We start from the raw sequence: 26802 nt of genomic DNA, 5'->3' as shown, positions 1-26802 counted from the left end.
AGGTGAGTCTCCTCACTGTTTGTATGGGTCTAAGGCACCAATGCCGGCCCATTTAGAATATGCATGAAAGACCAAGGGGTGGCTCCTGGCACACGGTATGTTATTATGTATGGTAGGAAGACCCGGGGGTTAGCCCTAGGCAATATGCATGAAAGACTAGGGGCGGCTCCTGGCACACAGTATGTTATTATGGGTGATAGGAAGACTTGGGGGTTAGCCCTAGGCAATATGCATGAAAGACCAGGGGGCGGCTCCTGGCACACAGTATGTTATTATGGGTGATAGGAAGACCCGGGGGTTAGCCCTGGGCAATATGTATGAAAGACCGGGAGGTGGCTCCTGGCGCATTGTATGCTATTATGTATGAAAGACCAGGAGGTGGCTCCTAGCGCATTGTATGCTATTATATATGAAAGACCAGGAGGTGGCTTCTGGCACACTGTATGTTGTTTAGCTAAGTAGAGTAGTATGTACAGTTGTCTTTGTGATACTTGCATAAAAGACCAGGGGGTGGCCCATGGCACATGTCTGTAAGACCAGGGGGTGGCCCTTGGCACTTGTCTGTAAGACCCAGGGAGCGGCCCAGGCTTGACCAGGAAGACCACGCGCGGCCCGTGGCATAATGGCAAGACTATGTTTGGCACATAGCACCTTACTTGATTATGGATAAGTCGGTTATGTATGGTTCTTGTCTATGAATGGTTTGTATGGTATGTGGTATCTGGGGAATTCACTAAGCTTCGTGCTTACGGTTTTCAGTTTTGGTTTCAGGTGTTTCCGGTAGCGGATGATAGAGCTCGGGATGATTGCATGGCACACACCATAGATTAGTCAGCCTGGGAATGTTTTACTCTGATAATGAACATGTGTTTTGAGAACTAATACTCTGTCTATGTTTGAAATGATGATTTTACTTTAAGTAATATTTTATTAAAAAGAAATTTTTAGTCTTGAATTTTGGGACGTTACAACACCAGGTGAACATATCATTCACAACACCTACAGGTACCGAGCCTGCTAGTGTTCCACAGACTGTCTAGAATAGTCCACGGTTGTCATCCGGACTCTACTAGATGACGGGGCCATCGTTTGGGTAAAGATTTCTCTCATTTTTCACCTCTCACCCTCATCTCATAATCTATATTACCTTTTATATCATCCTCTAACTCATTTTTCATCACACACCAACTATTTCATCTACCCATGTTTTACCCAACATATTTGTAGATATGAAATACATATACAGTTCAGTTTGCTAAAAATAATCTTCTTTGATGAAACCGGGAAGTTTGCTTGAAAACCGGACTCCACGCGGGCAGAGTTTCAAAATGAAAAACTCTTTTTCTTGGAGCCTTCGGGCTCTCCGGGGCTTCCTTCTGGAGCTAGAAAGGTTTCCTAGGCTTCGGGATAGTCTAGAGAGAGAGAGAGAGACAGAGAGAGTAAGAAAGAAGGTTGAAAGAATGGGCGAAAACGCGCTGCCTTCGCAGCCCTTTTATAGCCTGGTCCCCAGACATACGCTGGGCGTACCGAAGATGTACGTTGAGCGTACTCTCGCATCGTACAACACGTGTTGCGAAACTGTTGGGGCAACGTGGCTAATTTCGGAACCGCACAAGGGTCGGAACGATGGGCGTCACTCCTTCCGACACGGGGTGTACTTCTCATGGCAAGGCCTCCTTCGGACTACGCGAGGCGTTCTCGGATTACGTTGGGCGTAGTCCTTGCACCAGCTTCGCATTTTGGACACTTGGCTTCTAAAATTCATAACTCTTGCATACGAGCTCCGTTTTCGACGTTATTTATATCCACGCGTAGGTGGGAACGTACTCTACAACTTTCGTTTAGACTTCGTTGGCTAATTTTGACTTTATTTTAAAAGTTATATTTTTAACAGGCAGGTACAGGATTGGTCCGTTAAAAATTCGTAACTTCTTCATCCGACGTCCGTTTTCGTCTGTCTTTTTATTGTTACGCTACTATTAATGAGATCTTCGATTCTCGTTTAGGTTGTGTCGGCTATAAACTGATCAATCTAATATTTGAACTTTGGGTTATACCCCGCTAAGCCGAAACTTAGAAAAATCATAACTTTCTCATACGAAGTCAGATTTGGACGTTCTTTTTATGCACACTCTCAGTTTAACGTATACTACAACTTTTGTTTAGATTATTAAGGCTAAAAAGTCTTTTATCGTAAATTCACTATTTATATTTCCCGGTGCCGTGCCGGTTTTGCCGTAAAACTTCGACAGGTCATAACTTTTTCGTTATAACTCGGATTTCGACACTTTTTATATACCCGGAATCCTTGTTTCGACCACTACACCATTATGTAAAGATATCGAGCTGATCTCTCACTTTAATTTTGATGTTTATTTTTATTCTTTATTAATTATACATTTACAATTAAGTATAAAACACATAAATTCACATAATACTCAAATATTTCATCTTTATTACTTCAAAAAAGAGTTACAATAGTTGACCTGCACTATTACATCATTTAATAATTCATATCCCCGAAACACGTGCGTTACATGTATGTTATAGGCGGTATTTCTTTCTTCTTCAGATTGTGGGAGAACCACTGTCTTGATGTACGTTGATAATTTGGTTCGTTTTCTTGACAAGCTTTTTGGGCTTCGGTCAATTTCTCATGTATTTTCAATTAGAATTGATGATGTTTAATCTGGAGATGTTGTGAATCACCAATAAAAAGATTCCCCTTTGCGCCAAAAATATAATATTTTAGGTTTTGTATTGTGAAACTTGATTATTTAGGAGTAACAGGATAAAATCATTGGTTCCTCGGATAACAAAGAGGTTGTATATTGTTTGTTTCTAAAGAAAACGCAATAAATCTACCTTAAAGCGTAAAGGGATTCTAATCATGCAAATCTTCAATATATGCAGGGACTTGGGCACTTTTCATATTCAAGATGAAACTTCCAATGGGAACTATTCGCATAATTATGTTACACATCGTGTACATAGAACAACAAATTATCTGGGATTGAAATGTAACGACTTTACTGTCTTTCTGTCTCTCACATTGCTGAAAACTTCAATTTCACTCGGGTTTGATTCACTCCCTAAATGACAAATGGGTTTCTCTGTTCTATAAACTTTATAAATAAAAAATAACTATTCTTGAGATAATTTTGTGTGGCTTTTGTTAATTAGGTGTGTTTTTATTTATCATATATAGATGCTTGATGAGACATTTGGTGCACCAAATGAAGAAGAGAATAGGTGAAATGTATGAAAAGAGTGTGTATTTTAGTGTAATTGCAAATGAACTTATTGAATAAGGTAATGTTTAACTTTCTATATAGCTTTGTTGCATTTCATTAAAGATTCAAAAGTATATATTGTGATTAGGAATTTGAATTGCAACAACTGATGCATTTGCAACGTTTATGTCTAATATTATAGCTTTTATTCTTATATTTGCTCCAAAATACTAGGCGGTTGATATACAAAGAGGATAACAATGTTTGCCATTTTCTTGTTGTTCCATCTGATCACCTTTTATTTTGGTTTTTTTCCTTCCACCACAATCTAATTTAATTAGCTTGATTCCTTTTATATATTGGCAATAAGTAACCGAAGAGAGTTAATAGTTAATGCTTGATAATATGCTTTCAACTCATGGAAGGATACTGACATTTTTTTTTACATTCATTCTTAACGGCTTCCACAAATACCTCTTCTCTTCTCCATATAATTCCTTTTTTGGCAACCAAAGGATACATTTCTATATTATGTATGATCCTTCTTGTTTTTAATGTGGCATGAACAATGAAACTGTGACTTTCAACCTCGTGATTTGTGTATTTATTATATTAGTTCACAATTGAAATACCTAATTTCTAGTTTTCATTATGGGAACCTTTAGATCGTGGTAGGCATAATCTACTGCTTTGATGACCAATGCAAATCGAGGAATTAGATTGGAGATTACTCATAGAAAATTTTGTTACCCTTGCACTTACTTTTATAATAGATTTGTCCTTTAAGATGTTGTACGTCTTGGAATTAGATGCCCAGTACTTCATTCCACTTCTCTATGTTAAGCAAACATAGGTTAGTTACTTATTTTATTGCATGAATATGACAATACAGTTAATTAAGGGCTTATTGTTTGAGCTGAAGCCCTATGTAAATTAAATGCCATAAATATTGTGTTCTAATTTATGCGTAAATGTAAGAAACAACAATGTTGTTTCATAGGCCATGATGTATAAATGTCGGCCTTATTAGGAACAGTAGGATAAAACTTCAAATTCTAAGTATTAGAGTACCAGGTATGGGTCAAGAAAGAATATGATTGATGAAAGGCCACATCAGCATAAATATTCTTTTTATTTCCACCATATTTTTTTGGGGGGTGGTGTTCCATTTGGAACGTGTTATAGGTTCCTGGTTTCTAAACTTTTTAAAATTATTTTATTATATTTATTGTTATAAGAACATTTGATAAATAGCGATTAAAGAGTGTTTATAATTCGTAAAAGGAAGTTTAGAAAATTGAGAATTTATTCTTTCAAATGAGTTAGGTCATATTATAAATTGTAAAGTCATATTGGCTTCTAATTCTTCTATGTTTGAGTTACCTTTGAAACATTCATCAAAAATAAATATGGAATGTACTTGTTACAGTTTTGTAGTATGCCTTAGTTAAAACTTAAAACTATGTATCTTTATATTTATCAAATAGATTACACTAGTTCATCTTTTGGTATTTCCTAAAAAAACGTGTGACTGAAAGGGTAATGTTATAATTGGTAAGTGTTTAAACATACAATGTCTTAATAGTAAAATGTTTATGCTTACAAAGTTTTTAGCTAAAACTTTTTTCTATATTTACAAATACTGTACATTTGACATAAAAGTTGAAAAGGAAATACAATTTATGGTTCAAGCATAATTAACCAATAGAAAAGAATACAAGCAAAACTTACATTTTCATGCTAAAGTTTTAATAATGAGCAAAATTTCGTGTTATCATAGTCATTGTAGTACAATCTTATAATCTGGTAGCTTTCGATGTGCAATGCCGTAAAGAGAAAAAAATGAATTAATCATGTGATTTTTTCAGCAATATAACAAAAAAATAGTAAACTGCAAGGAATAACATGTTTTAATTTTTATATTAATATTATCATTGTACATAACTTTTACATGTAATAAAGTTGAAGTTATAGTTTTTTTTTCTTCCAAAATAACAATGTACTTACAATCCTTTACCAATCATAGTAATCTACTTGTAATTATAAAAATATATATCCATTTTCATTTATAATTCAAGAATTTTACTTTGAAAATCCACTTAGCATCATATAAATTAGATAATGGTGAAAGAAATACCCTAATTACCTTCTGTGGCACGGGCATCAAACGTTTCTAGTATATATATATATATATATATATATATATATATATATATATATATATATATATATATATATATATATATATATATTCAATCAACTCTACGGTAGACTAAGGAATTTTTACAAAGTATCTTATAATAGATATAAAATAATGGGGCTCCCTGACACTTTCAAATCATATTATTGCATACATATGTATTAGTATATTACTCCCCAAATCTTGTTCCCATGGATAACCGAATGATTATTAATTAGTCTTGCCAATCATGCTTTACGGGCACAAGGGAAAGAGGCGTTTTCCTAACAACAATTAGTGAGCCTACCTCTTCCATGTCAAGTTCCTCGTTCTTTATTCCACTTGGAAGTTGCCAATCAAAAGAGTAAAAAAGGTTTGCAATCGTATATTCCACAATCTGAGTAGCAACGCTTGCCGCTGGACAAGCTCTTCTGCCCCCTCCAAATGGAATCATCTCACTACGATCCAACTCAAGGTTTTCTAAGCGCTCAGGATTGAAGATGGATGCACTCTCTGTCCAGACTTTTGGATCCCTTCCTATCCCCCATGCATTTATCAACACTCTTGTCCCTGGGAAGATGTCGTACCCACCAATCTGACAATGCTTTACGCATTCTCTTGTAAGCAAGAACGGAACAGTCGAATGCAATCTTAACGCCTCTTTCACCACCAGTTTTAAGTATGGCATATTTGCAACATCTGCTTCCTCAACACTTGATTTTCTCCCAACGCATCTTCGAATTTCTTCCTGTAGCTTTTGCATCACTCTAGGGTTTTTAATAATCTCAGACATCGTCCACACCATTGTCGTGGTAGTTGTGTCAATTGCTCCATTAAGCACATTCTGATAGATTTAAGATCACAAGAGTTAGCTTACATTTATATGCTAATTTATTCGAAAAACAAGCAATATTAATAATTTAGGATTTTACCATCAAAAGGGCTTTCATTTCGTTTGTAGTCAACTGAGATCTGCATGCATCAACCATATCTTTTTCATAGTCAGTTGTTCCACTATGATCAATATGCTCATCAAGAACCATTTGAAGGAAGGCATCAAAATTACTGAAAGTCTTTTCTAGCCTCCGATTAAACCCAAGTAGTTCGTCTAATATCAACCCTAATCTACCTGGATAAATATCGGAAACAGAACCACAAAGAGAGATTACCAGATCATCAAGCATGTCTTTTAATTTTTTACCCCTAAACGTCTCCTCTCTATAGCTCTTACCCACTGCAACCTTGCTAACAATGTCGGTTACAAGATGAAAGAGCCTCTCGTCTAGGTCAATGGTAGTATTCAGTGATGAAAAGGAATCAAGCATGCCCTTGACCTCGGTGTCTACCACTTTTTTGAACAATCTACTCCTCTTAGAACCTAAGAACTCGGTTACCAGAACCTTTCGCATCTCCTTCCATTGATCAGCATGAGGGGAGAAAGCAACGTCCATATAGTCGAAAGTTAGCCGTTTGAAACCCTTGGAACGTGGACGATTACAAAGTATCTGATCGTGGGTTTTTAAGGCCTGGTTTGCAAATTCACTGGAGGAGATGATGACGTATGGTGTGGAACCTAAATGGACGGTCATAATAGGGCCGTATTTTCGGGAGACTTTCCATAAGATTTGATGGAAGTTTTTACCTATCACTTGATGCAAGTTTCCTATTATCGGAAGCCTAGGAGGGCTGGGGGGAAGATTAGGGGTAGTTTTGGATGTTTTCTTCCATCGTAGAGCATATATGAAGATCGAAGAAAATAAGAGAATTGATACCGTTGAAAGAAGCGATGAAGGGCAGAAAGTGAAGATATCCATCATAAAAATGGGTTTTTTGTTCTTTGTGGTGTTTGTTTGCCAATTTATGGAAGCTGTGCACCTCCATTTATAACGGAGCCTAAGATGACAGCAAATCCACCTCATTTTAAAGTAAAAAAAGTGATGAGAGGTCACCGTCTCCATGTAGTGTATAAATATTGACTAACTATATATTTGTAAACTGATATTAATTATATTGCTTAGCACAACAAAGTTGATATTTTGTTTTTTAATGCATACGAATATATACTAATCGCTTGGCACCACAAAATCGATTGTTTAATGGATTTATATTATATTTAGATGTAACAATGTTGAAAATATTGAAAATGCATGATATGTAAAATATGTAGAAGAAAATTAAGTTTGTTTTTGATGTGGATGCTTTGGAATTGTTTCAACTTTCACCCTTATAGACACCATATATATGGTAATATGTAAAATAGGGTAAAATATTACTTTATCAAAACATATATTATAAAAAACCTATTTGGATTATATATATATATATATATATATATATATATATATATATATATATATATATATATATATATATATATATATATATATATATATATTACGGTTCTGGTGACAACTCAAAAAATGGTGAAGTATGTGAGGACGATTCTCCACCACCCATTTCATCAAGAAAACAAACGTGAAATTCAATATTTAATCATGATGTTTTCAAATGCGACCCACGTCCATGGTAATTAATACCGACTCGAAGACTTAATCATGTGCGAAGAACATCCATGGAACATCATTAAGTGAGTTTTATTATTTAATTTTGTTTTTTTTTATATTTTTAACTTTTTTTTTAATTCAAAAACAAAACTAAAAATCCATATACTTGGTTTTCACATTTTCTTTTGTTTTTTACTTTTTTTTTTATATATTTCTTATTTTTTCTTATTATTTTTTTAATATCTTTACAATATATTTGAAAATACTATTGTTTTTTTTGTTTTATGTTTTATGTTTTTGTCTGTTTGTTTTTTTTTCTTTTTTTTTTTTTTGTATTTTTGGATATTTTAGCTTTTTGATTTTTAAAAATAAATATCCACTACAAGAATTTTGATCTTTAGTGGCAACGGGCGTCGCCAATGCTCTATTGGTCGTCGCTATTGTTTTTTCGTCGCTGCTAATGCTCTCTGTCGCCACTAAAGGTGCCACCGTTATTTATATGTATTTCTATTCATACAAATACATATACACATACATAATACACATACAAAATGCACATATACATACAAAAATATATACACATACATATACATAAAAATACATATATACATATAATTGCACATACGAAAACACATATACATACATAAAGTACATTCAAAATACACATACATACAAATAGACATCCATATCTACAAACACAATATACACATACAAATACACATCTACAAAATCGATATTTCGGCGAGAACAGTGATGGTGACAGTATATTCCGGCGAGAAGGGTGAGGGATCTCAACATTCCGTCAACCATCTCAAATTCTAGAAATTTAGTAGGGAGAAGATAAAATGAAAAGAAAAAGAGAAAAATGGAGTGGAGAGAGGTGAAATTGCAAAGTTTTTTGTAAAATTCCGATGAGGTCGATGATGGTGAGAGAGAGAGAGAGAGAGAGAGAGAGAAAACACAGAAGATCGGGAAAGAAAGTGAGAACGAAGAGGGTTTTATTGTCAACGTACTTTAGCGGCGACGCGTACTCATTGGCGGTGATACATGGGAGGGAAAACAACGCGGAGTTTTCTATGTCGTTGGATCATCGCCTAAATCGATGGATGTTTTTTAAATGATGTGGATCGCCAAAATAAACTTTTAGCGGCGACGCCTTTAGCAGCGACACACACTCTTTAGCAGCGATACACCAGAGGAAAAACAACATGGGATTTCTTATATAATCGTAGTCGTAGGTCTATCTCTTAAATCGACCGATGGATTGAAATGACGGGGATCGTCAACAAAAGCCTTTAGCGGCGACATATATTTCTAGCAGAGACAAAAAACGCATTTCTTTTTTGTCACCGCTAAAAGTCTCCGTCACCGCTAAAGGCGTCGCTGCTATTGATGGTTATTTTTGTAGTGATCGGTTTGAGTTTTTTAATGTTTAATAATTATAAAATTTTAAATAAAAAGATATTAATGCTTATAATATTTTTCTGTTCATATTTTTTTGAATCTAATTATTTTTGAATCATAAAATTTTAAATCAAATTATTTTGAGTCATAGTATTTTGAATCAAATAATTTTTAAATAATATAATTTTGGATTAATAATATATTCAGTTAAATAATGATTTTGTTAAAAAAAATAGTGGATCATTATATATTTTAAATCATATAAAATATAATTAAGGATTACAAAAATGTCATATCATCTCACAAGAGATTAATGATAAATAAAATCAAATATTCATCTTTTATTTTTTTAATCATGTGGCAGACATTTGTCATTATAATCCTTACTGAATCGAACATATATATATATATATATATATATATATATATATATATATATATATATATATATATATATATATATATATATATATATATATATATATATATATATATATATATATATATATATATATAACTTCATAAAATTTCAAGAAAATTTAAACTTTTCCAAACCCACCAAAATCATAATTGTTTACATTGTGGTTTTCAAAACATGTTCGTCATCAGAGTTATTCCCAAAATCACAAAAAATATAACATAAGGAGGTGCACGATCAAACATTTGCCTTTCCACGAGCATCTGAGGTACCTGAAACATAACCCAAAACTGTAAGCCTAACGCTCAGTGGGTTTCCCCCAAATTACCACCACAACACATAATCACACATTTCAACAACATCAGCATGCATACAAAACCTTCAACATGTCTAGACCGTCGTATCGGGCCTTCGGCCTGTCTGGACCGTTCTCCGGAGCTTCGGCCTGACTAGTCCGTATAGGTCAATTGGCCTTCTGCACACAGTATGGCCGCCTCAACCCAACTATTCACCACATATCCACATATAATATAACAAAACATAGCTATCATATACAAATAGTCATACAAGTCTAACAGATCAATATAGCATAACACATACTATCTACCAGGATACCAATCTGACATATTACGACAGCATAACAAGCATACAATAACTAGGATAACAATCCAAAGGGTTGACCTTGGTGCCTTCGACCAGAGAGTACAGTGATCACAACTCACATTACACTGATGAACCACACATAAAACCTTCGACTACTGGTCCAATAAAATCTTGAACTATCATAACAAATAAATATCCAATTAATAATTGGATTACCATTCCTAACTAATAACCCAAACCTAAGCTAAATTGCCACTTTACCCTATCCATAATTGGTCCAAGACCCAAACCTAATTCTTGATCCAAAAAGTCCAAGGCTATACAAGGCCCATCATTGGCCCAATTTTCTAAACTGGGCCCCAAATCCTTATTGGGCCTTATCTTTAAGTCTAACTCCCCACTTGGCCCAAAACACTCATACTCAGATAGACCAATAAGGACCCAAGCATTCAAGCCCAAAAGATGGTCCAAAAATCGAAACCTAAAGTCTGAAATCGAATGGCTCGCGTACTCCTTCGATACGCAGGGTGTACTCTGAACCTCGTATTGACCTACATCGGGGTGGCTGACCGAGTATGCGGGCATACTCCTCCTTACACAGGGCATACTCTCGCAGATCCAAAAGTCCTATTTTGTTCTAAATGGCTTAAGAACTTAAGCCCAAACTTTAGATACATGGTCTAAATGCGCCCTAGAGTCGTAAATTCTCCAACTTTATGACTTTACATGTCCAAAAGTTCTTAATACAAGGTCTTAATCCATTAAGACCTTTCTACCAAATGCATGGGACACTTCTAGCTATTGGGACCTCATTTTATGATTAAGGACCCCTCGAAGGGTCTGAAAGGACGACTCAAAACATCCAGAACATGCCATGCTCAAGATGGAGTATTTGGGACTAGAAAGGAGCATAAAAAGAACCCAACAAGAGATCTATCAAATAAACGATAAAGGTATGAACTTTATACCTTTAGATAATGTAGAAGGAAGCCAAACTCTCAGATCTAACCCTTGCTTTAGACTTCTAAGTTCTTGGTGCACTTCCTTTGCCTATAAATCACCAAGAATACACCTTAGGGCTCTCACACTCACACAAGGGGGATGGGGTTTTACAAGAACAACATAAGGAATTGGAGGCTGAAAGGATAAGGGTGAATGGTCTATAAAGATGTTTAAATACTCCTCAAACCCTAAAATTTAGGGTTTCACTCGGACGCTAGTATGCCTAACGTAGATATTTATATGTCCAGCGTACTAGGGCGTAGCCTAGTACACTTAGCATACTCACATATACACTCATCGTACACCTCCTGTCCCAAAGGACAAAACAACAGGGTAATGCTCCTGTAACTTAGCGTACACTTAGCAAATTCCAACCAAATCCAAGGATCAAAACGACAAAATTAAAAACCAAGGAAAGGATTTGAAAATACCTGAAATCTGGGATGTTACAACTCTCCCCCACTTGAACTAGACTTCGTCCTGGAAGTCTGATGCAGCAAAAACAATCAGGGTAATGCTCCCGCAACTCAGCCTCCGACTCCTAGGTCAACTCGGAGCCCATTTGATGATGTCATCATACCTTTACCAAAGGTACTTCCTTGCTGTGCAAAACGTTCACCTTTCTTTCCAGAGTAGGTACGGGCCTCTCAAAATAGTTTAGGCCTCATCAACCTGAACGTCGTCCAATGACACAACTACATCCTGATCCAATATGCACTTTCGCAGTTGTGAAACATAGAAAGTGTTATGGATCTGACTGAGCTCCTCAGGAAGATCGATTATGTAGGCGACCTTGCCAAACCTGGAAATAACCTGGAATGGCCCAATATATCGAGGAACCAATCTCCCCCTCTTACTGAAGCGAATCACCCTTTTCCATGGTGAGACCTTCAGTAACACCATGTCATCGACCTGAAACTCCAGCTTAGATTGGCGCCGATCGGTATAGCTCTTCTGCCGACTCTGATCAGTCTGCAATCTCTTCCTAATATGTTGAATCATCTCCATAGTATGAAGGAGCACCTCGATCCACCCCATAACCCTGTGACCAACCTCACCCCAACATAATGGGGTATGAGACCTTCGCCCATACACAAGCTCAAAAGGTGGAGCGCCAATGCTGGAGTGAAAACTACTATTGTAGGGGAAATCCACAAGAGGTAGGTAGGAGTCCCAGCTCCCACCAAAATCAATGACACAGGCTGGTAACATATCCTAAAGATTCTGTATCATTCGCTCACTCTGGCCATCATTATGTTCATGATAAGTTGTGCTGAAGTGCAACGTCGTGCCTAGTTCCTCATGGAACTTCTGCCAAAAACGGGAGGTGAATCGAACATCACGGTCTGAAACAATGGAGATCAGAACCCCATAGTAAGCAACAATCTCACGAACATACACATCAGCCAACTTCTCGGCTGAGGAACACTCTCGAATCGGTAGGAAATGGGCACTCTTGGTCATTTGATCCATGATGACCTAAATAGCATCAAAACCCTTTTTTGTCTTTGACAACTTGGTGATAAAGTCCATCGAAATATGCTCCCATTTCCACATGGGAACCTCCACAGGCTGCAGCTTGCCATACGGCCTCTATTGCTCAGCCTTAACCATCCTGCAAGTCAAGCACCTCTCAACATACCAGGCTATCTCCCTCTTCATGTGCAGCCACCAACAACTCAATCTCAGATCCCGATACATCTTGGTGGCGCCCGGATGGGTAGAATAACGAGACTTATGAGCCTCCTCCAATACAATCTATCTGACCCCACAAGACATAGAAACCCATACCCGACCACAATGAGTCAACAAACCACGAGTATCTAGAACAAATCTAGTGATCTCGCCCCTAATCCTCTCAATCTTCCAACTCTCTTCCCGAAAACCCTCAGCCTGAGCCTCCCAAATCAATCCCACAAGCGGAGAATCCACAAATATCCTTATACGTGACACCCCATCAGAAGGCTCAGTCGACTTGTGGCTCAAGGCATTCGCCACCACATTCGCTTTACCCAGATGATCAAGGATCTCGTAGTCATAATGCTTGACTACGTCCAGCCACCTGTGTTGCCTCATGTTCAGGTTCGGCTGATCCATAATGTGTCTCAAGCTCTTCTGATCCATGTAGATAGTACAACGGACCCCATAAAGATAATGCCTCCAAATCTTGAGGGCAAAAACCACATCCCCCAACTCAAGATCATGCGTGGGATATCTTGTCTCATGCGGCTTCAGCTGTCGCGAAGCATATGCTATCACTTGTCCTCTCTACATGAGGACCACCCCCAAACTAGTGATGGAAACATCACAAAAAACCACGAAATCCTCAAATCCCTCGGGAAGGGTCAATACCAAGGCCTCACATAATCTCTATCGAAAGGTCTCGAATGCTGACGGCTGCTCAGTGCGCCACCGGAAATCCACTCGTACCCCGTAAGACGAGTGAGGGGCACCACAATCTTAGAGAAATACTAAATAAATCTCTGATAGTACCCTTCCAATCCCAAGAAGCTCCTGATATCCAAGGGAAATTTGAAACCTCCCACTGTATCAGCGCTTCGATCTTGGCTAGATCGACCAATATCTTGTCCTGGTTAACGAGGTGTCCAAGGAACTGAACCTCTTGTAACCAAAACTCACACTTTGATAAATTAGCATAAAGCCCCTCTCGCCTCAAAACCCCAGAAAATGCTCCTCAAGCTGCTCTCTGGTCTTGGAATATACTGATATATCATCAATAAGCACGATAACTGAACAATCGAGCATCAGCTTGCATACCTAATTCATCAAATCCATAGATACCGTAGGTGCATTATTGAGCCTGAATGGTATCATCACGAACTCATAGTACCCATAACGAGTCTGGAATGTGGTCTTCTCCATGTCACCCTCTCTCTCCCTGACCTGATGATACCCAAACCTCAAATCTATCTTGGAAAACCAAGATTCACGTTGCAACTGATCAAAGAGGTCATCAATCCGCAGAAGGGGATAACGGTTCTTCATTGTTAACTTGTTAAACTCCTGGTAATCGATACACATCCAGTGTAAACCATCCCTTTTCTTGACGAATAAGATTGGTGCTCCCCACGGGGAACTACTCGGTCTGATGAACTACTTGCCTAGCAGTTCCTGCAACTGAGATGACAACTCCTGAATCTCAGGCAGTGCCATACGGTATGGCGCCTTGGCAATCGGGGGCACCCTGCAAGAGGTCAATCCTGAACTCAACCTGCCTCTCCGGAGACACACCGGGAAAATCCTCTGGAAATACATTGGCAAACTCCCTGACCACTAGGACCTCTGAAACTGAAACTAGATCCCCAACTCGCGTATCCACCACATAAGGCAAATAACCCGCATACCCATGCTTAATATAATGTCGAGCCCTGGCCGCAGAACAAAACCATGAACCGATCCTGGTGCCCTTTCCATTGATGACAAGTTGTCCTCCACTTGGGGTTCGATCTACCACGTGCTGCCCCTCACAATCAATCATCACATCAAAATAGCTCAGCCAGTCCATACCTACAATAACGCAGACACCCCTCCATGGGGATAGGGATCAAATCAAGTAGAACATATACCCTGAATATCTCTAGAAGACACCCCTGATACACCGAAGAGGTAGAAACCTTATGTTCGTTGGCGATAGAAACTCGCACCCGAGTCAAACAACACCAGAGCAGGCAAAGTGTTCACTAGGAACGTACCTAACAAAGGTACACAAATAAGCATAACATAAAACATAATTATCAAGATAAAGGATAGAAACATACGAGTCACCACATCTGGTGCTGATGTGGCCTCCTCAGCGGTGAGCTGAAAAACACGGGCTCGAGCCCTCGGGCGCTCTGTCCTCCCCTGATGTTTATCAGTGATCGTCAACGTGGCTGGCATCGGGGCCTGCGCCGACTTGGCGACGAGAAATGGAAATTTGACCTTCACATGGCCAACCTAATCACAATGATAGCAAATCCTCATACTCTGAATTGGGGCTAACTAGCAGCAATCCCTCGCATAGTGCCCCTCCTTGCCACACTTGTGGCACAAACTACCAGATCAGCACACTCCGTCATGAGCCCTACCGTACTTCCCACAAGTACGACCTTGCTGAACCCTAGAACTTGACTCATCAGTCTTGACCTGCTTCGATGCTGGCTGTGACTGTACTAGGGCTGGTCTCTGCTCCCTCAACTAAAGTTCTATCTTAAGCTCATGCAATCTGGCGGCCTCCTGCAACTCCAACAAAGAATCACATCCCTGGGTGGAAACACTGCCTGATATGTATCTTTAGCATTATCAAGTAATGGGTCATATGAGCATGCTCTGCAGCATACTTAGGGAAAAACATGGCACTTTCAGTAAACATCCGGGTGATCTTCATCACCGACTCCGATCCTTGCCTCAGATCCAAAAACTCTTGGGTCAACCCCTCACGCTCAACCCGCGGCACATAACAAGTAAGAAACATCTCCATGAACTGATCCAAAGATATCTCATCCCTCTGCTTAGTAGAATATTATCCCATAACAAGTCTCCACCAATCCTTCGATCCAGACCTCAAAAGGTTCAGAGTGCACCTGACCTTCTGGTTAGCCGAGTAAGAGCAGGTGAAAATCATCCCTCAACATCAGATAGCCACCTCATGGCTACGACCGGGTCCTAAACTCCATTAAAAGTTAGGGACTTCGTATTATCGAAGTCCAGATACTGAAAAACCCAACCCGATCCAACACATGTAGCCGCCACGGCTGCGGAGGCTACAGCAGCAGAAGTCTCAGCAATGGCTGCATATCTGTCATCGAAGAACTCCATTATCTTGGTCTTAATAGACCCAAATAACTCCAGTATCTGACCCTGGAATATGGCCACAACCTCCCCATGAAGAATCTCCCTAATCTTGGCATCCAACTCATCAGATCCAATATGTCTGCCAACTCCTGATCCCGATCCAGATCCGGTCTTAAATCGCCTTGTAGTCACCATACTGAAATACACCAGGGAGATATCAGATAACACATATAACCAAAACGGGGAACCAACTCCCAAAAAAACTCTAGGGGCTGTGACATCCTTGTTATGCGTACAGGTCTTGTACTTTCAGTAGTACGGGCCCATATTACCTTCTACACCTACCCATAGTTTTCTGAGAGGATCACCACAACACCCTAACTGTAAACTTCCCTCTAACATACTTATACACTTTACCATCACTTCATAGAGGAAGGCTAAGCATATCGACTGGTCGGCTGATCCCACATAACTTATCCTACCACTAACTGCCACACAACCCTCCATTGGTGCCAGAAAACCAATGCTTGAATACTATCAAATACTACCTGACTTAAAAAATCTTAGGATAAAGGATTCAATCCCATAACGGTTGGACTAAAACAAGAGTTGCACAGCAGGACCAATCCCTTACCCGAAGGCCATTTAACCCATGCACTATGCGACTTAGTGTATTCATTCAATAGCTATTTCACACATGAAAGAGTCATACACAATCAATAGGGTACTCTATAGAAGATAAGGCATCAAATATCAAGCAATTTATCATACGATTCCTGAGGATCCATATCCTGACACTAGCATGCCGTTCTAATCATAACATAACATAATCTCAAATAACATTTGTAGTAATTTGGGGTCACTTACTGGCTTCGACAAATCATACACTTTGCATCCTCCTCTATCATTTTCTAAACCATTTTAAAAATTATTTTAAAAATATTTTTCCTCAGTTTGAGACAGGAATCACACGAGTGTTCCTTTAATTCATTCAAGCCAAGGCTCTAATACCAACTTGTGACATTAATAAAATTTTATGAAAATTTAAACTTTTCCAAACCCACCAAAATCATAATTATTTACATTGTGATTTTCAAAACATGTTCATCATCAAAGTTATTCCCAAAATTACAAAAAACATAACATGAGGAGGTGCACCATCAAGCCTTTACCTTCCCACGATCATCCGAGTTACTTGAAACATAACCCAAAACTGTAAGCCCAACGCTTAATGGGTTTCTCCCAAATTACCACCACAACACATAATCACACATATCAATAGCATCAGCATGCATACAGAACCTTCAGCATGTCTGGACCGCTGCACCGGGCCTTCAGCCTGTTTGGACCGTTCTCCGGTCCTTTGGCCTGATTGGTCCACCTTACAGGCGTTCACTATATCCGGGCCGCCTTGGTCTCTTGGACTTCTGCACACAACAGGACCACCTCAACCCAACCTTTCACCACATATCTACATATAATATAACCAAACATAACTAGTATATACAGACATTCATACAAGTCTAATAGATCACTATAGCATAACATATCTTATCTACCAGGATATGAATCTAACAGATTACTATAGCATAACAAGCATATAATAACCAGGATAACAGTCCAAAGGGACGGTCTTGGTACCTTCGACCCAAGAGTATAGTGAGGACAACTCACCTTACACTGATGAATCGCACATAAAACCTTCGACTGTTGGCCCACTAAAATCCCAAACTATCACAACAAATAAACATCCAATTAATAATTGGATTAGCATTCCTGAATAATAAGCCAAACCTAAGTTAAATTGCCACTTTACCCTATCCATAATGGGCCCAATTCTTGATCGAAAAGTCCATGGCTATACTAATGGGTTATGGGCGTTCTAACACTCCTAAGTGTACATGCAACTCTAGAAAACCTTGGATCTATGTTTGTCTAAAATACATGCAAAATATGATTTCCAAGGTTCATAATCCTATCTAGCATACATGGGGAACATTTAATCTAAAAGATGGCTAGAATTGCATACCTTGTAGTTGATTTGATTCCTTGAAAACCATGAGAGCCTAGCACCCCAAGTGTGGTGCCTCAAATGCTTCACACAACACTAAATGCTTTGGAATAACTTTAGAGTATGTATAACACTTGTATAAATCAGCTTTCCCTCTCTAGTTCTTAGTGTGTAGCCAATTTTGGTGAGTATGATGTCCTTTATATAGTGTGTCACATCTAGGGTTACACCATGTAAACCCTAATGAGACATGACTCTTCATTTCCATGACCCATGGGTTTGTAACTCCCATGGAGCATCCATGGAGCATCCTATGGGTTTAACCCATATTGATAATCCATGGAGCCTTTAGCCCACTATACCAGTTATGGATAATTTACATAATCAACCCATATATTTAATTAGTTATCTTTTGATCACTTAATTAATTCCAAATAATTCTTGATCAATACTAATTAAATAATACTATTAGTATATTAGAACTTATAATATATTAACAAACCACAAGTGTTATTTCTCTCATTAAGTCTATCCAAATGCATGATTCCATGCAACCCAAATGGACCATGCCGGGTCGGTTCAAGTACATACCAAATATAGTTATGGACTTAGACACCTTATCCAGCAGTCTCCTAATTGGATAAGTCTAATAACTATATATGTAAGTATGACTTCAGGAATCGATTAGCAACCGTAGCTCTTTCAAGGTCTCTCGGAACCGAAAAGATGATGATGCGCCATTTAAGATAAGTAATCATATAATCCTCTGTTCTAGATATCAACGGGACAAATAAATGGAACAATTTCTTACTTATTGTCTGGCAGTTTGTTTCCCAATTTCCGATTTGTTTGACATAGAACTAAATTGAACACATCAATTCGATTCTGACTAGGCCCGGTACATAGGTCAAAACAAAATCATCGAGGGGCCCAGATATCACTTCTAATCCAAGAAGGAACAGATAAACTTCGACTCATATACTTGTCCTACTAATTGTTGAATCACACACAAAAGTACGTTTTATAACATCGAGTTACCAATGCGGTTTCGTACGATCAATGCATAACCAACTCATAGGCAACAAGTCATATCTCTAGTTTTGAAGACTTATATGATATTACTATCTCACGATCACTCGAGATCAATTCCATGAAGTGATACCAGTGAGCGTGGGTTGTGTCTAATGCTTAGAACTTATGAGCATTCATGAGTGTTGTAGCCATGTCCAATAGCTTAGACCTCTGCAACCATCTCATGACAGTCTTGATTCATACGTACTTCCAACATATGACCGAATTTGGAGATTCGAATAATATGATATACCAAACATAATTATTCTAGAAGTCAAAACATGTAAAAGAAATATAGTAAACGATTGACAAGAGATAGCAACAATTTATTCATAAATAAACACAACTTTTATTCATCATCAAATGTCAATTACACTTTACAAATTTCAAAATTATCTAACTACTAAAACTAATATCATTCTTCAGCCCTATGCTCCGAGCATGTTGGAGATGCTTAGCCCGACTCAGTCCCTTCGTGAGGGGATCTGCTAGGTTCTCATCCGATGATACCCTCTTCGCCACGAGGAGTCCTTCTATTCGATGTCTGATGAAATGGTATTTTCTGTCGATGTGTCTGGGTCTCCAAGGATCCCTTGGTTCCTTGGCTAAGGCAACTACACTTTCACTATCACAAAAAATTTCCATTGGCTTCTTTATAGCTGGTACAACTCCAAGGTATCCAATGAAGTTCTTTAGACTTATCGCCTCCTTTGCTACCTCGCTTGCTGCTATATAATCTAATTCGCAAGTTGAATCAACCACTGTCTCTTGCTTGGAACTCTTCCAACTAATTGCTCCTCCGTTTAAGGTAAAGACCCAGCCTGACTGAGAGCGGAAATTATCCTTATCAGTCTGAAAGCTAGCATCACTATACCCTACAACTCTCAAGGCATCACTCCCACCGAGCGTAAGGACCCAGTCCTTAGTCCTCCGCATGTACTTGAGGATATTCTTTACCGCAGTCCAGTGAGCCTTGCCAGGGTTCCCTTGATATCTGCTAACCATGCTCAAAGCAAAGGCTACATCAGGTCGAGTGCAGGTCACAACATACATGATCGATCCTACTGCCGAAGCATAAGGTACTCGACTCATTTCTACTATCTCAGCCTCAGTACTCGGGCTCTGAGTCTTACTCAGTTTGTCGTTACTCTGGATGGGTAACTCTCCTTTCTAGGAGTCCTGCATACTGAAACTCTTCAGCACCTTAGCCAAGTAAGTACTCTGACTAAGTCCAATTAGTATTTTACTCCAGTCTCTCAGTATCCTTATCACCAGAATATAGGCAGCTTCTCCTAGTTCTTTCATAGAGAAACACTTCCCAGGCCAGGACTTTACTTCCTGCAGGGTTGGGAGGTCATTTCCTATGAGTAGTATGTCATCCACATACAGTACCAAAAAGCTTACTATACTCCCACTAGCCTTGACATAGACATAAGATTCATCTTCACTCCTCAAAAAGCCAATTTTTTTTTGACTTTCTCATCAAAGCAAAGATTCCATCTACAAGGTGCCTGTTTCAATCCATAAATGGATTTATCAAGCTTACACACTCTATTAGGGTATTCTATACTGACGAAACCCTCTGGCTGACTCATGTAAACATCTTCAGCCAAACTTCCATTAAGGAAGGCGGTTTTGACATCCATCTGCCATATTTCATAATCATGAAATGCAGCGATGGCTAACAGAACCCTAATGGACAAAATATATGCAACTGGCGAAAAGGTCTCACCATAATCAACTCCTGGAGTTTGTGAAAAGCCCTTTGCAACCATTCGCGCCTTACATGTGTGTACATTACCATACATGTCGGTCTTCTTCTTGAAGATCCATTTACACCCAACTGTTGTCAACCAAGTTCCAAACGTGATTATCATACATGGACTGTATCTCGTTGTCCATTGCCTCTTTCCATTTGGCAGACTCGGGGCCTACCATGGCTTCCGCGTAGCTGTTAGGTTCATCTAGACTTACCAATGTCTCATCAAAGATAAGTGTCTCACCTTTCGTAGTAATATGGAAACCATAATAATGCTCAGATGCATTCCTAATCCTTGTGAAACACCTCAGAGGTTCAGACTTGTCAATTGGATCAACAGGAGTTTCCTCCTCAGGTTGAGTGCTAGGGTTGAAGTTCTTTCACCACTTGACTCTTGAATTTCTTCAAGGTCAATTTGCCTCCCACTGTTTCCTTGGCTTATGAACTCTCTTTCTCGAAAGACACCCATCCTTGCTACAAAGACCACATTGTCACTAGGTCTATAGAAGAGGTAACCAAAGGATTTATTTGGGTAGCCGATGAAAATTCACCTCTCACTTCGAGGTTCGAGCTTATCATGAGTCTCGCATCTCACAAAAACCTCGCAACCCCAAATCTTGATGAGGTCTAGTTTAGGAACTTTACCAGTCCACATCTCATGAGGAGTTTTGGCAACTTTCTTTGTATGGACCAGATTAAGGATATGGGCGGCAGTCTCTAAGGCATACCCCTAAAATGAGATTGGTAGCGAAGCTCGACTAATCATGGAATGAACCATATCCAACAAGGTTCAATTGCGCCTCTCAGCAACACCATTCAACTGTGGTGTCCTGGGAGGTGTCAATTGTGAGATAATCCCACATTCCTTAAGATAGTCGAGGAACTTTGTACTAAGATACTCACCACCACGATCGGATCGAACCATCTTAATGTTCCTGCCCAATTGATTCTCGACTTCCCTTTTAAACTCTTTAAATCTTTCAAAGTCTTTGACTTATGCTTGATTAAATAGACATATCCATATCTACTATAATCATCAGTAAAAGTTAGATAATAATGATTAGCATCCCTGGTGGCAGATTTGAAGGATCCACACACATCCGTGTGTAGCAAATCCAACAAACCTTCACCCCTAGCACAAGAACCAGTGAAGGGTGAGTTTGTCATTTTTCCAAGTAATCATGATTCACAACTATCATCTGACTTTAGGTCAAATGACTCTAAGAATCCATCCTTTTGGAGTTGGCTTGTACATTTCTTACTCACATGTTAGAGGCGACAATGCCATAATGATGCTTTATCCAAGTTATTATTACTCAAATAATCAATACACAACACATTATTTCCTAGATTATCTACAACAAATACAGCTTCATAAACACCATCATAGGGTAATGCTTTAAAATAAAGAACATTATTAAAGAAAGCATTTATTCCACCATTTTCATTATCAAAAGAAAAGGTAAACCCTTGTTTGTACAAAGCATGAAAGGAAATAATATTTCTTTCCATTTCTGGTGAATAACAACATTTATTCAAATCTAAAGTAAACCCACTACTTAGCAACAAAGACTAAACTCCAATCTTGGTGACAGGTGAAGCTTTCCTATTCCCCATGATCAAGTTTATGTTTCCATGCTCCACATTCTCGCTTCTTGTTAGTCCCTGGAAATCAGAACAGATATGAATACCACAACCGGTATCAAGGACACAAGAGTTAGAATAGGGTGAGTTATTATATAGAATAGTGTAAATACCTGCATGGTTGGGTTTGACTTTCCCATCCTTCACATCTTGCTTGTACTTTGGGCAGTTCCGCTTCCAATGAGACTTCTCATGGCAATAGAAGCATTCGGCCTCTTTTGGGTCAGAAGGAGTGATGAAACCTTTATTGGTTCCACTTGAAGAAGAGCCATCAAGGGTCCTAGCCTTGGTATCCTTCGAAGAGCTCTTCCTCTTCTTCCCTCTACCTTTTCCGATTGCCAAGACAGGGGCAGAGTTTGGAGTAGGAGTAGGAGTGTTAACAACTTACTTACCTTTAAGACCTTTTTCTGCGGTCTTTAGGAGTCCCTAAAGTTTGCTGAGTGTGACTTCTTCCTTATTCATGTGGTATGTCATGCGGAATTGATCATAACATGAGGGTAAGGAGTGCAAAGTGATATCTATTACAAGCTCCCCAGGGAAGTTCATATTAAGCTTCAGCAAACGATCCACATACCTTTCCATTTTCTACATGTGGCTTGTGACGGATTCTCCGTCCTTCATCCTGGTTGCTATCATGGAGGAGATTATTTCATACCGCTCTTGACGAGCACTCTGATGGTATCTTTACATCATATCTTGGTGCATCTCAAAATGGTAGTAGTCCTCATAGGACTTCTAGAGTTCACCTGTCATGGTGGCCATCAAGATGCATTCCACTTTGGTGTCATCTCTTTCATGAGTCTGGAAGTCAGCGATCTCCTGGGGAGTAGCAGTGGACTCATCGATCTCCTTTAGCTTCTTATCAAGGACATATTCCTTGTCCTCGTAGCGAGTCACCATCCTGATGTTCCGGATCCAATTTATAAAGTTGGAACCATCGAAGATGACCCTCCCACATTGGTTCATGAGGGAGAAGTAGCTAGTGGGGTTTGAGCCAGAAGCAGTGTTGTTGGAAGACATCTGAAAAAGAAGAGAACAAGTTTAGTTTAGATATAAAGGTAGTCCTTAATAAAACACCCAAATGTAATATTAAGGCTATGATCCAATCACAATATATCATAACTTAGAAGAGATATGTTGTAATCTAAGCTACAATATATTTGAAAGGTAGGTGAATAACGATTCAACAATTTCCACCAAAAAACGAAATATAAATTATTAGGTTTTAATTGGTTCTTAGAAATTCCTAGATTCTTTTGAGATTCAATGAACTTTTCAAAGACATGTTTCAGTCTCGAGTGTTCCCTCCAAGTTTTGTGTCTGGGATACCGAGGATCACAAAACGAGGTGTGAAGTAACCATGCAAATCACTTGGTACCCATAAAGTTTATCACTCAATCGATGTGCCGGTTAACCACACGCGCTCCAACGACCTATATTAAACATTAATTCACCCTTTACCTACCTTGTTAAGTCCAGGTTAGTGTGTCGCTTAATCACACACGCTCCACTAACGACTTAATCAAAGTGTAAAGTGTAATTTCATGGATTAGCACCTTATTCACATTTTCCTAAAGTAACTAAGATTGGGAATTTAATAAAACATTTAGTTACTTTATAATATTCATCATACTTTTAATGAGAATCTATAAGTCCTTGTCTTACCCGTTCGGCTAACAACCCTCCACCGATCAAGGAAGCGGTGGATGAGAGTGGACACCCATTAAGCTGCCATTTTATAGGCAGCAACCTTATACCCCTCTTATAGACCGACTTCGTGAATGAGGCCTACTAATGATAAGACGACTTGCTCTTATACATATATATATATATATATATATATATATATATATATATTATTAACTTATAATATTATAAAGTATAAGGGTTGATTTTTAACTTTTAAAAATCTAGGGATTGGAACTAAAGTTTATTAAGTGACTTTACATGTTCCAAAACTTGAGGGCATGTTTTGTAACTTTACAAAATCTTTCAAATTGATGACTTATGAGTTATTAAAATGAAGACTCTTCATTTTTGTAACTTATGTGTTCTTTTAATGGTTTTTAACACAAACATAGTTTTCGTTATCCATAACTTGAGGACAAGTTATTGACTCCATTAAAACACATAAAGATAATGAATTAAACATTTAAACAAGTAATTCCTATGATCTATCAAAAACTCGTAAGAGGATGAATATTCATATCAAAGTTTCAAGAACATATGAACACACAACATCATGAAAAATTGATATGAGCCATTGTAAATGGATTAGAACAACCATTACACCATCTAAAACAAGTTTTACAACACAAAAACTGTGTAGGGTAATGTTTCTAGTCCATTTCCAGTAGCAAAAATCTAAATTCTGCACCCTGCCTGCCAAACTCATCGAGTGCACGAACTGACTCGCTGAGTTGGATGCATTTTCACTTGGATTGGTCGAGTCCCCCCATGGACTTGTCGAGTCCCCTGTGCAGACAGCTCAAAAATTGATTTTTTCCTTATTTTGCATCAAGTATTTAACAAACAAGCCTAGACTCTGATACCACTGGTGGGTTATGAGCATTCTAACACTCCTAAGTGTACATGGAACTCTAGAAAACCTTGGATCTATGTTTGTCTAAAATACATGCAAAATATGATTTCCAAGGTTCGTAATCCTATCTATCATACATGGGGAACTTTTAATCTAAAATATGGCTAGAATTACATACCTTGTAGTTGATTTGATTCCTTGAAAACCATGAGAGCCTAGCACCCCAAGTGTGGTGCCTCAAATGCTTCACACAACACCAAATGCTTTGGAATAACTTTAGAGTATGTATAACACTTATATAAATCGGCTTGCCCTCTCTAGTTCTTAGTGTGTAGCCGATTTTGGTGAGTATGATGTCCTTTATATAGTGTGTCACATCTAGGTTTACACCATGTAAACTCTAATGTGACATGACTCTTCATTTCTGTAATGCATGTAGATCCGAGCTAGTCAATTTAGAGACAAAGAGCATCAAAAATGAGTTTTTGATGGAAGTTTATTTAGAAGGAGTAAACTTAACCAACTTTTAGAATATATTAAAAGGGTTCTGTACATATAAAGAGTGCCGAAATCCGAGTAATAACGAAGAAGTTATGGCTTGCCGAAGTTTTACGGCAAAACCGACATGACACGACGCGAAGTAAATAGTGAATTTATGATAGAAGAATTTTTGGCCTTAGTGATCTAAACAAAAGTCGTAGTATATGTTAACCTGAGAGCGTCCATAAAAAGAACGCCCAAATCTGACTTCGTATGAGGAAGTTATGAATTTTCAAAAAATTGGCTTAGCAGTGCACTGCTTGAAACTCGAATTTTAAATCGAGCGGTTTTTGGCCTATGCGACCTAAATAAGAATTGAAGATCTCATTAATAGGAACTCAACGGTAAAAAGACAGATGAAAACAGAATCCATATGTAGAAGTTATGAATTTTACGCGGACATTTAACAATATAATCTCCTCGTACTGTTAAATTTATGATCGGTCAAGAATTAGCCAACGGAGTCAAAATGAAAGTTGTAGATCATATTTTTATCTACGCATGGATATAAATAACATCAAAAATGGAGGTCGTATGTGAAATTTACGGATTTTAGAAGTCGGAAGTGTGTTGTGCGAAAATGGGTGATGTGGCACAATCTTGGCCATTGCTTTCTCCCCAAGTCTTGCCACTAGATTGTGACATGTGGCACCAAGTTCAACCATTTTTCACCCTATAAATAGAACCTCTCCCACCCTCATTTTATTCACATCTTTCCCATTCTTTCTTCTCTTTACTCTCTCTCTAAAACCTCTCTCTAGACCCGAAACCCCCGAAAAGCCTAGGGAACTTCCCTAGCATGAGGTGGAAGCCCCGAAGTGCTCGGCGGATCCTAGAAGAAGAGCTTTTCGGCTTGGGAACGCTGCTCCAAACAAAGCCCGGTTTTCTATAAAACCCGTTGTAAGTGAGCTTCGTCTATGCTATTTTTAATATAGCTTTTATTTAATTATAATAATGTTACTAGGAACTTATAATAAGTACTTGGGCTATTATTATGGGTTATATAAGTATTGTTTAATGCTTATATAATAGTAATAATAGCTAGACTATTAATTAGTCTCGGCGAATAATAGACTAAACTCTAGTGGTAATAATACT

At 38.4% G+C, this 26802-nt stretch overlaps 1 protein-coding gene across 1 annotated transcript; it reads right to left on the bottom strand.

Moving 5' to 3' along the window:
* Positions 1 to 5513: 5513 nt before the first annotated feature.
* Positions 5514 to 7292, bottom strand: LOC111891426 (eupatolide synthase). Its single transcript, XM_023887480.3, has 2 exons — positions 6345 to 7292; positions 5514 to 6256 (listed from the first exon to the last, which is right to left on the bottom strand). The coding sequence occupies exons 1-2, from the start codon at positions 7227 to 7229 to the stop codon at positions 5648 to 5650; spliced, it is 1494 nt and encodes a 497-aa protein (XP_023743248.1). The 5' UTR covers positions 7230 to 7292; the 3' UTR covers positions 5514 to 5647.
* Between the last annotated feature and the right edge of the window lie 19510 nt (positions 7293 to 26802).

The sequence above is a fragment of the Lactuca sativa genome, chromosome 6 (assembly GCF_002870075.4).
Source record: "Lactuca sativa cultivar Salinas chromosome 6, Lsat_Salinas_v11, whole genome shotgun sequence".
NCBI classification, from domain to species: Eukaryota; Viridiplantae; Streptophyta; class Magnoliopsida; order Asterales; family Asteraceae; genus Lactuca; species Lactuca sativa.
The sequence above is the reverse complement of the archived record's forward strand: the minus strand, read 5'-3'. Positions and strand labels throughout refer to the sequence as shown.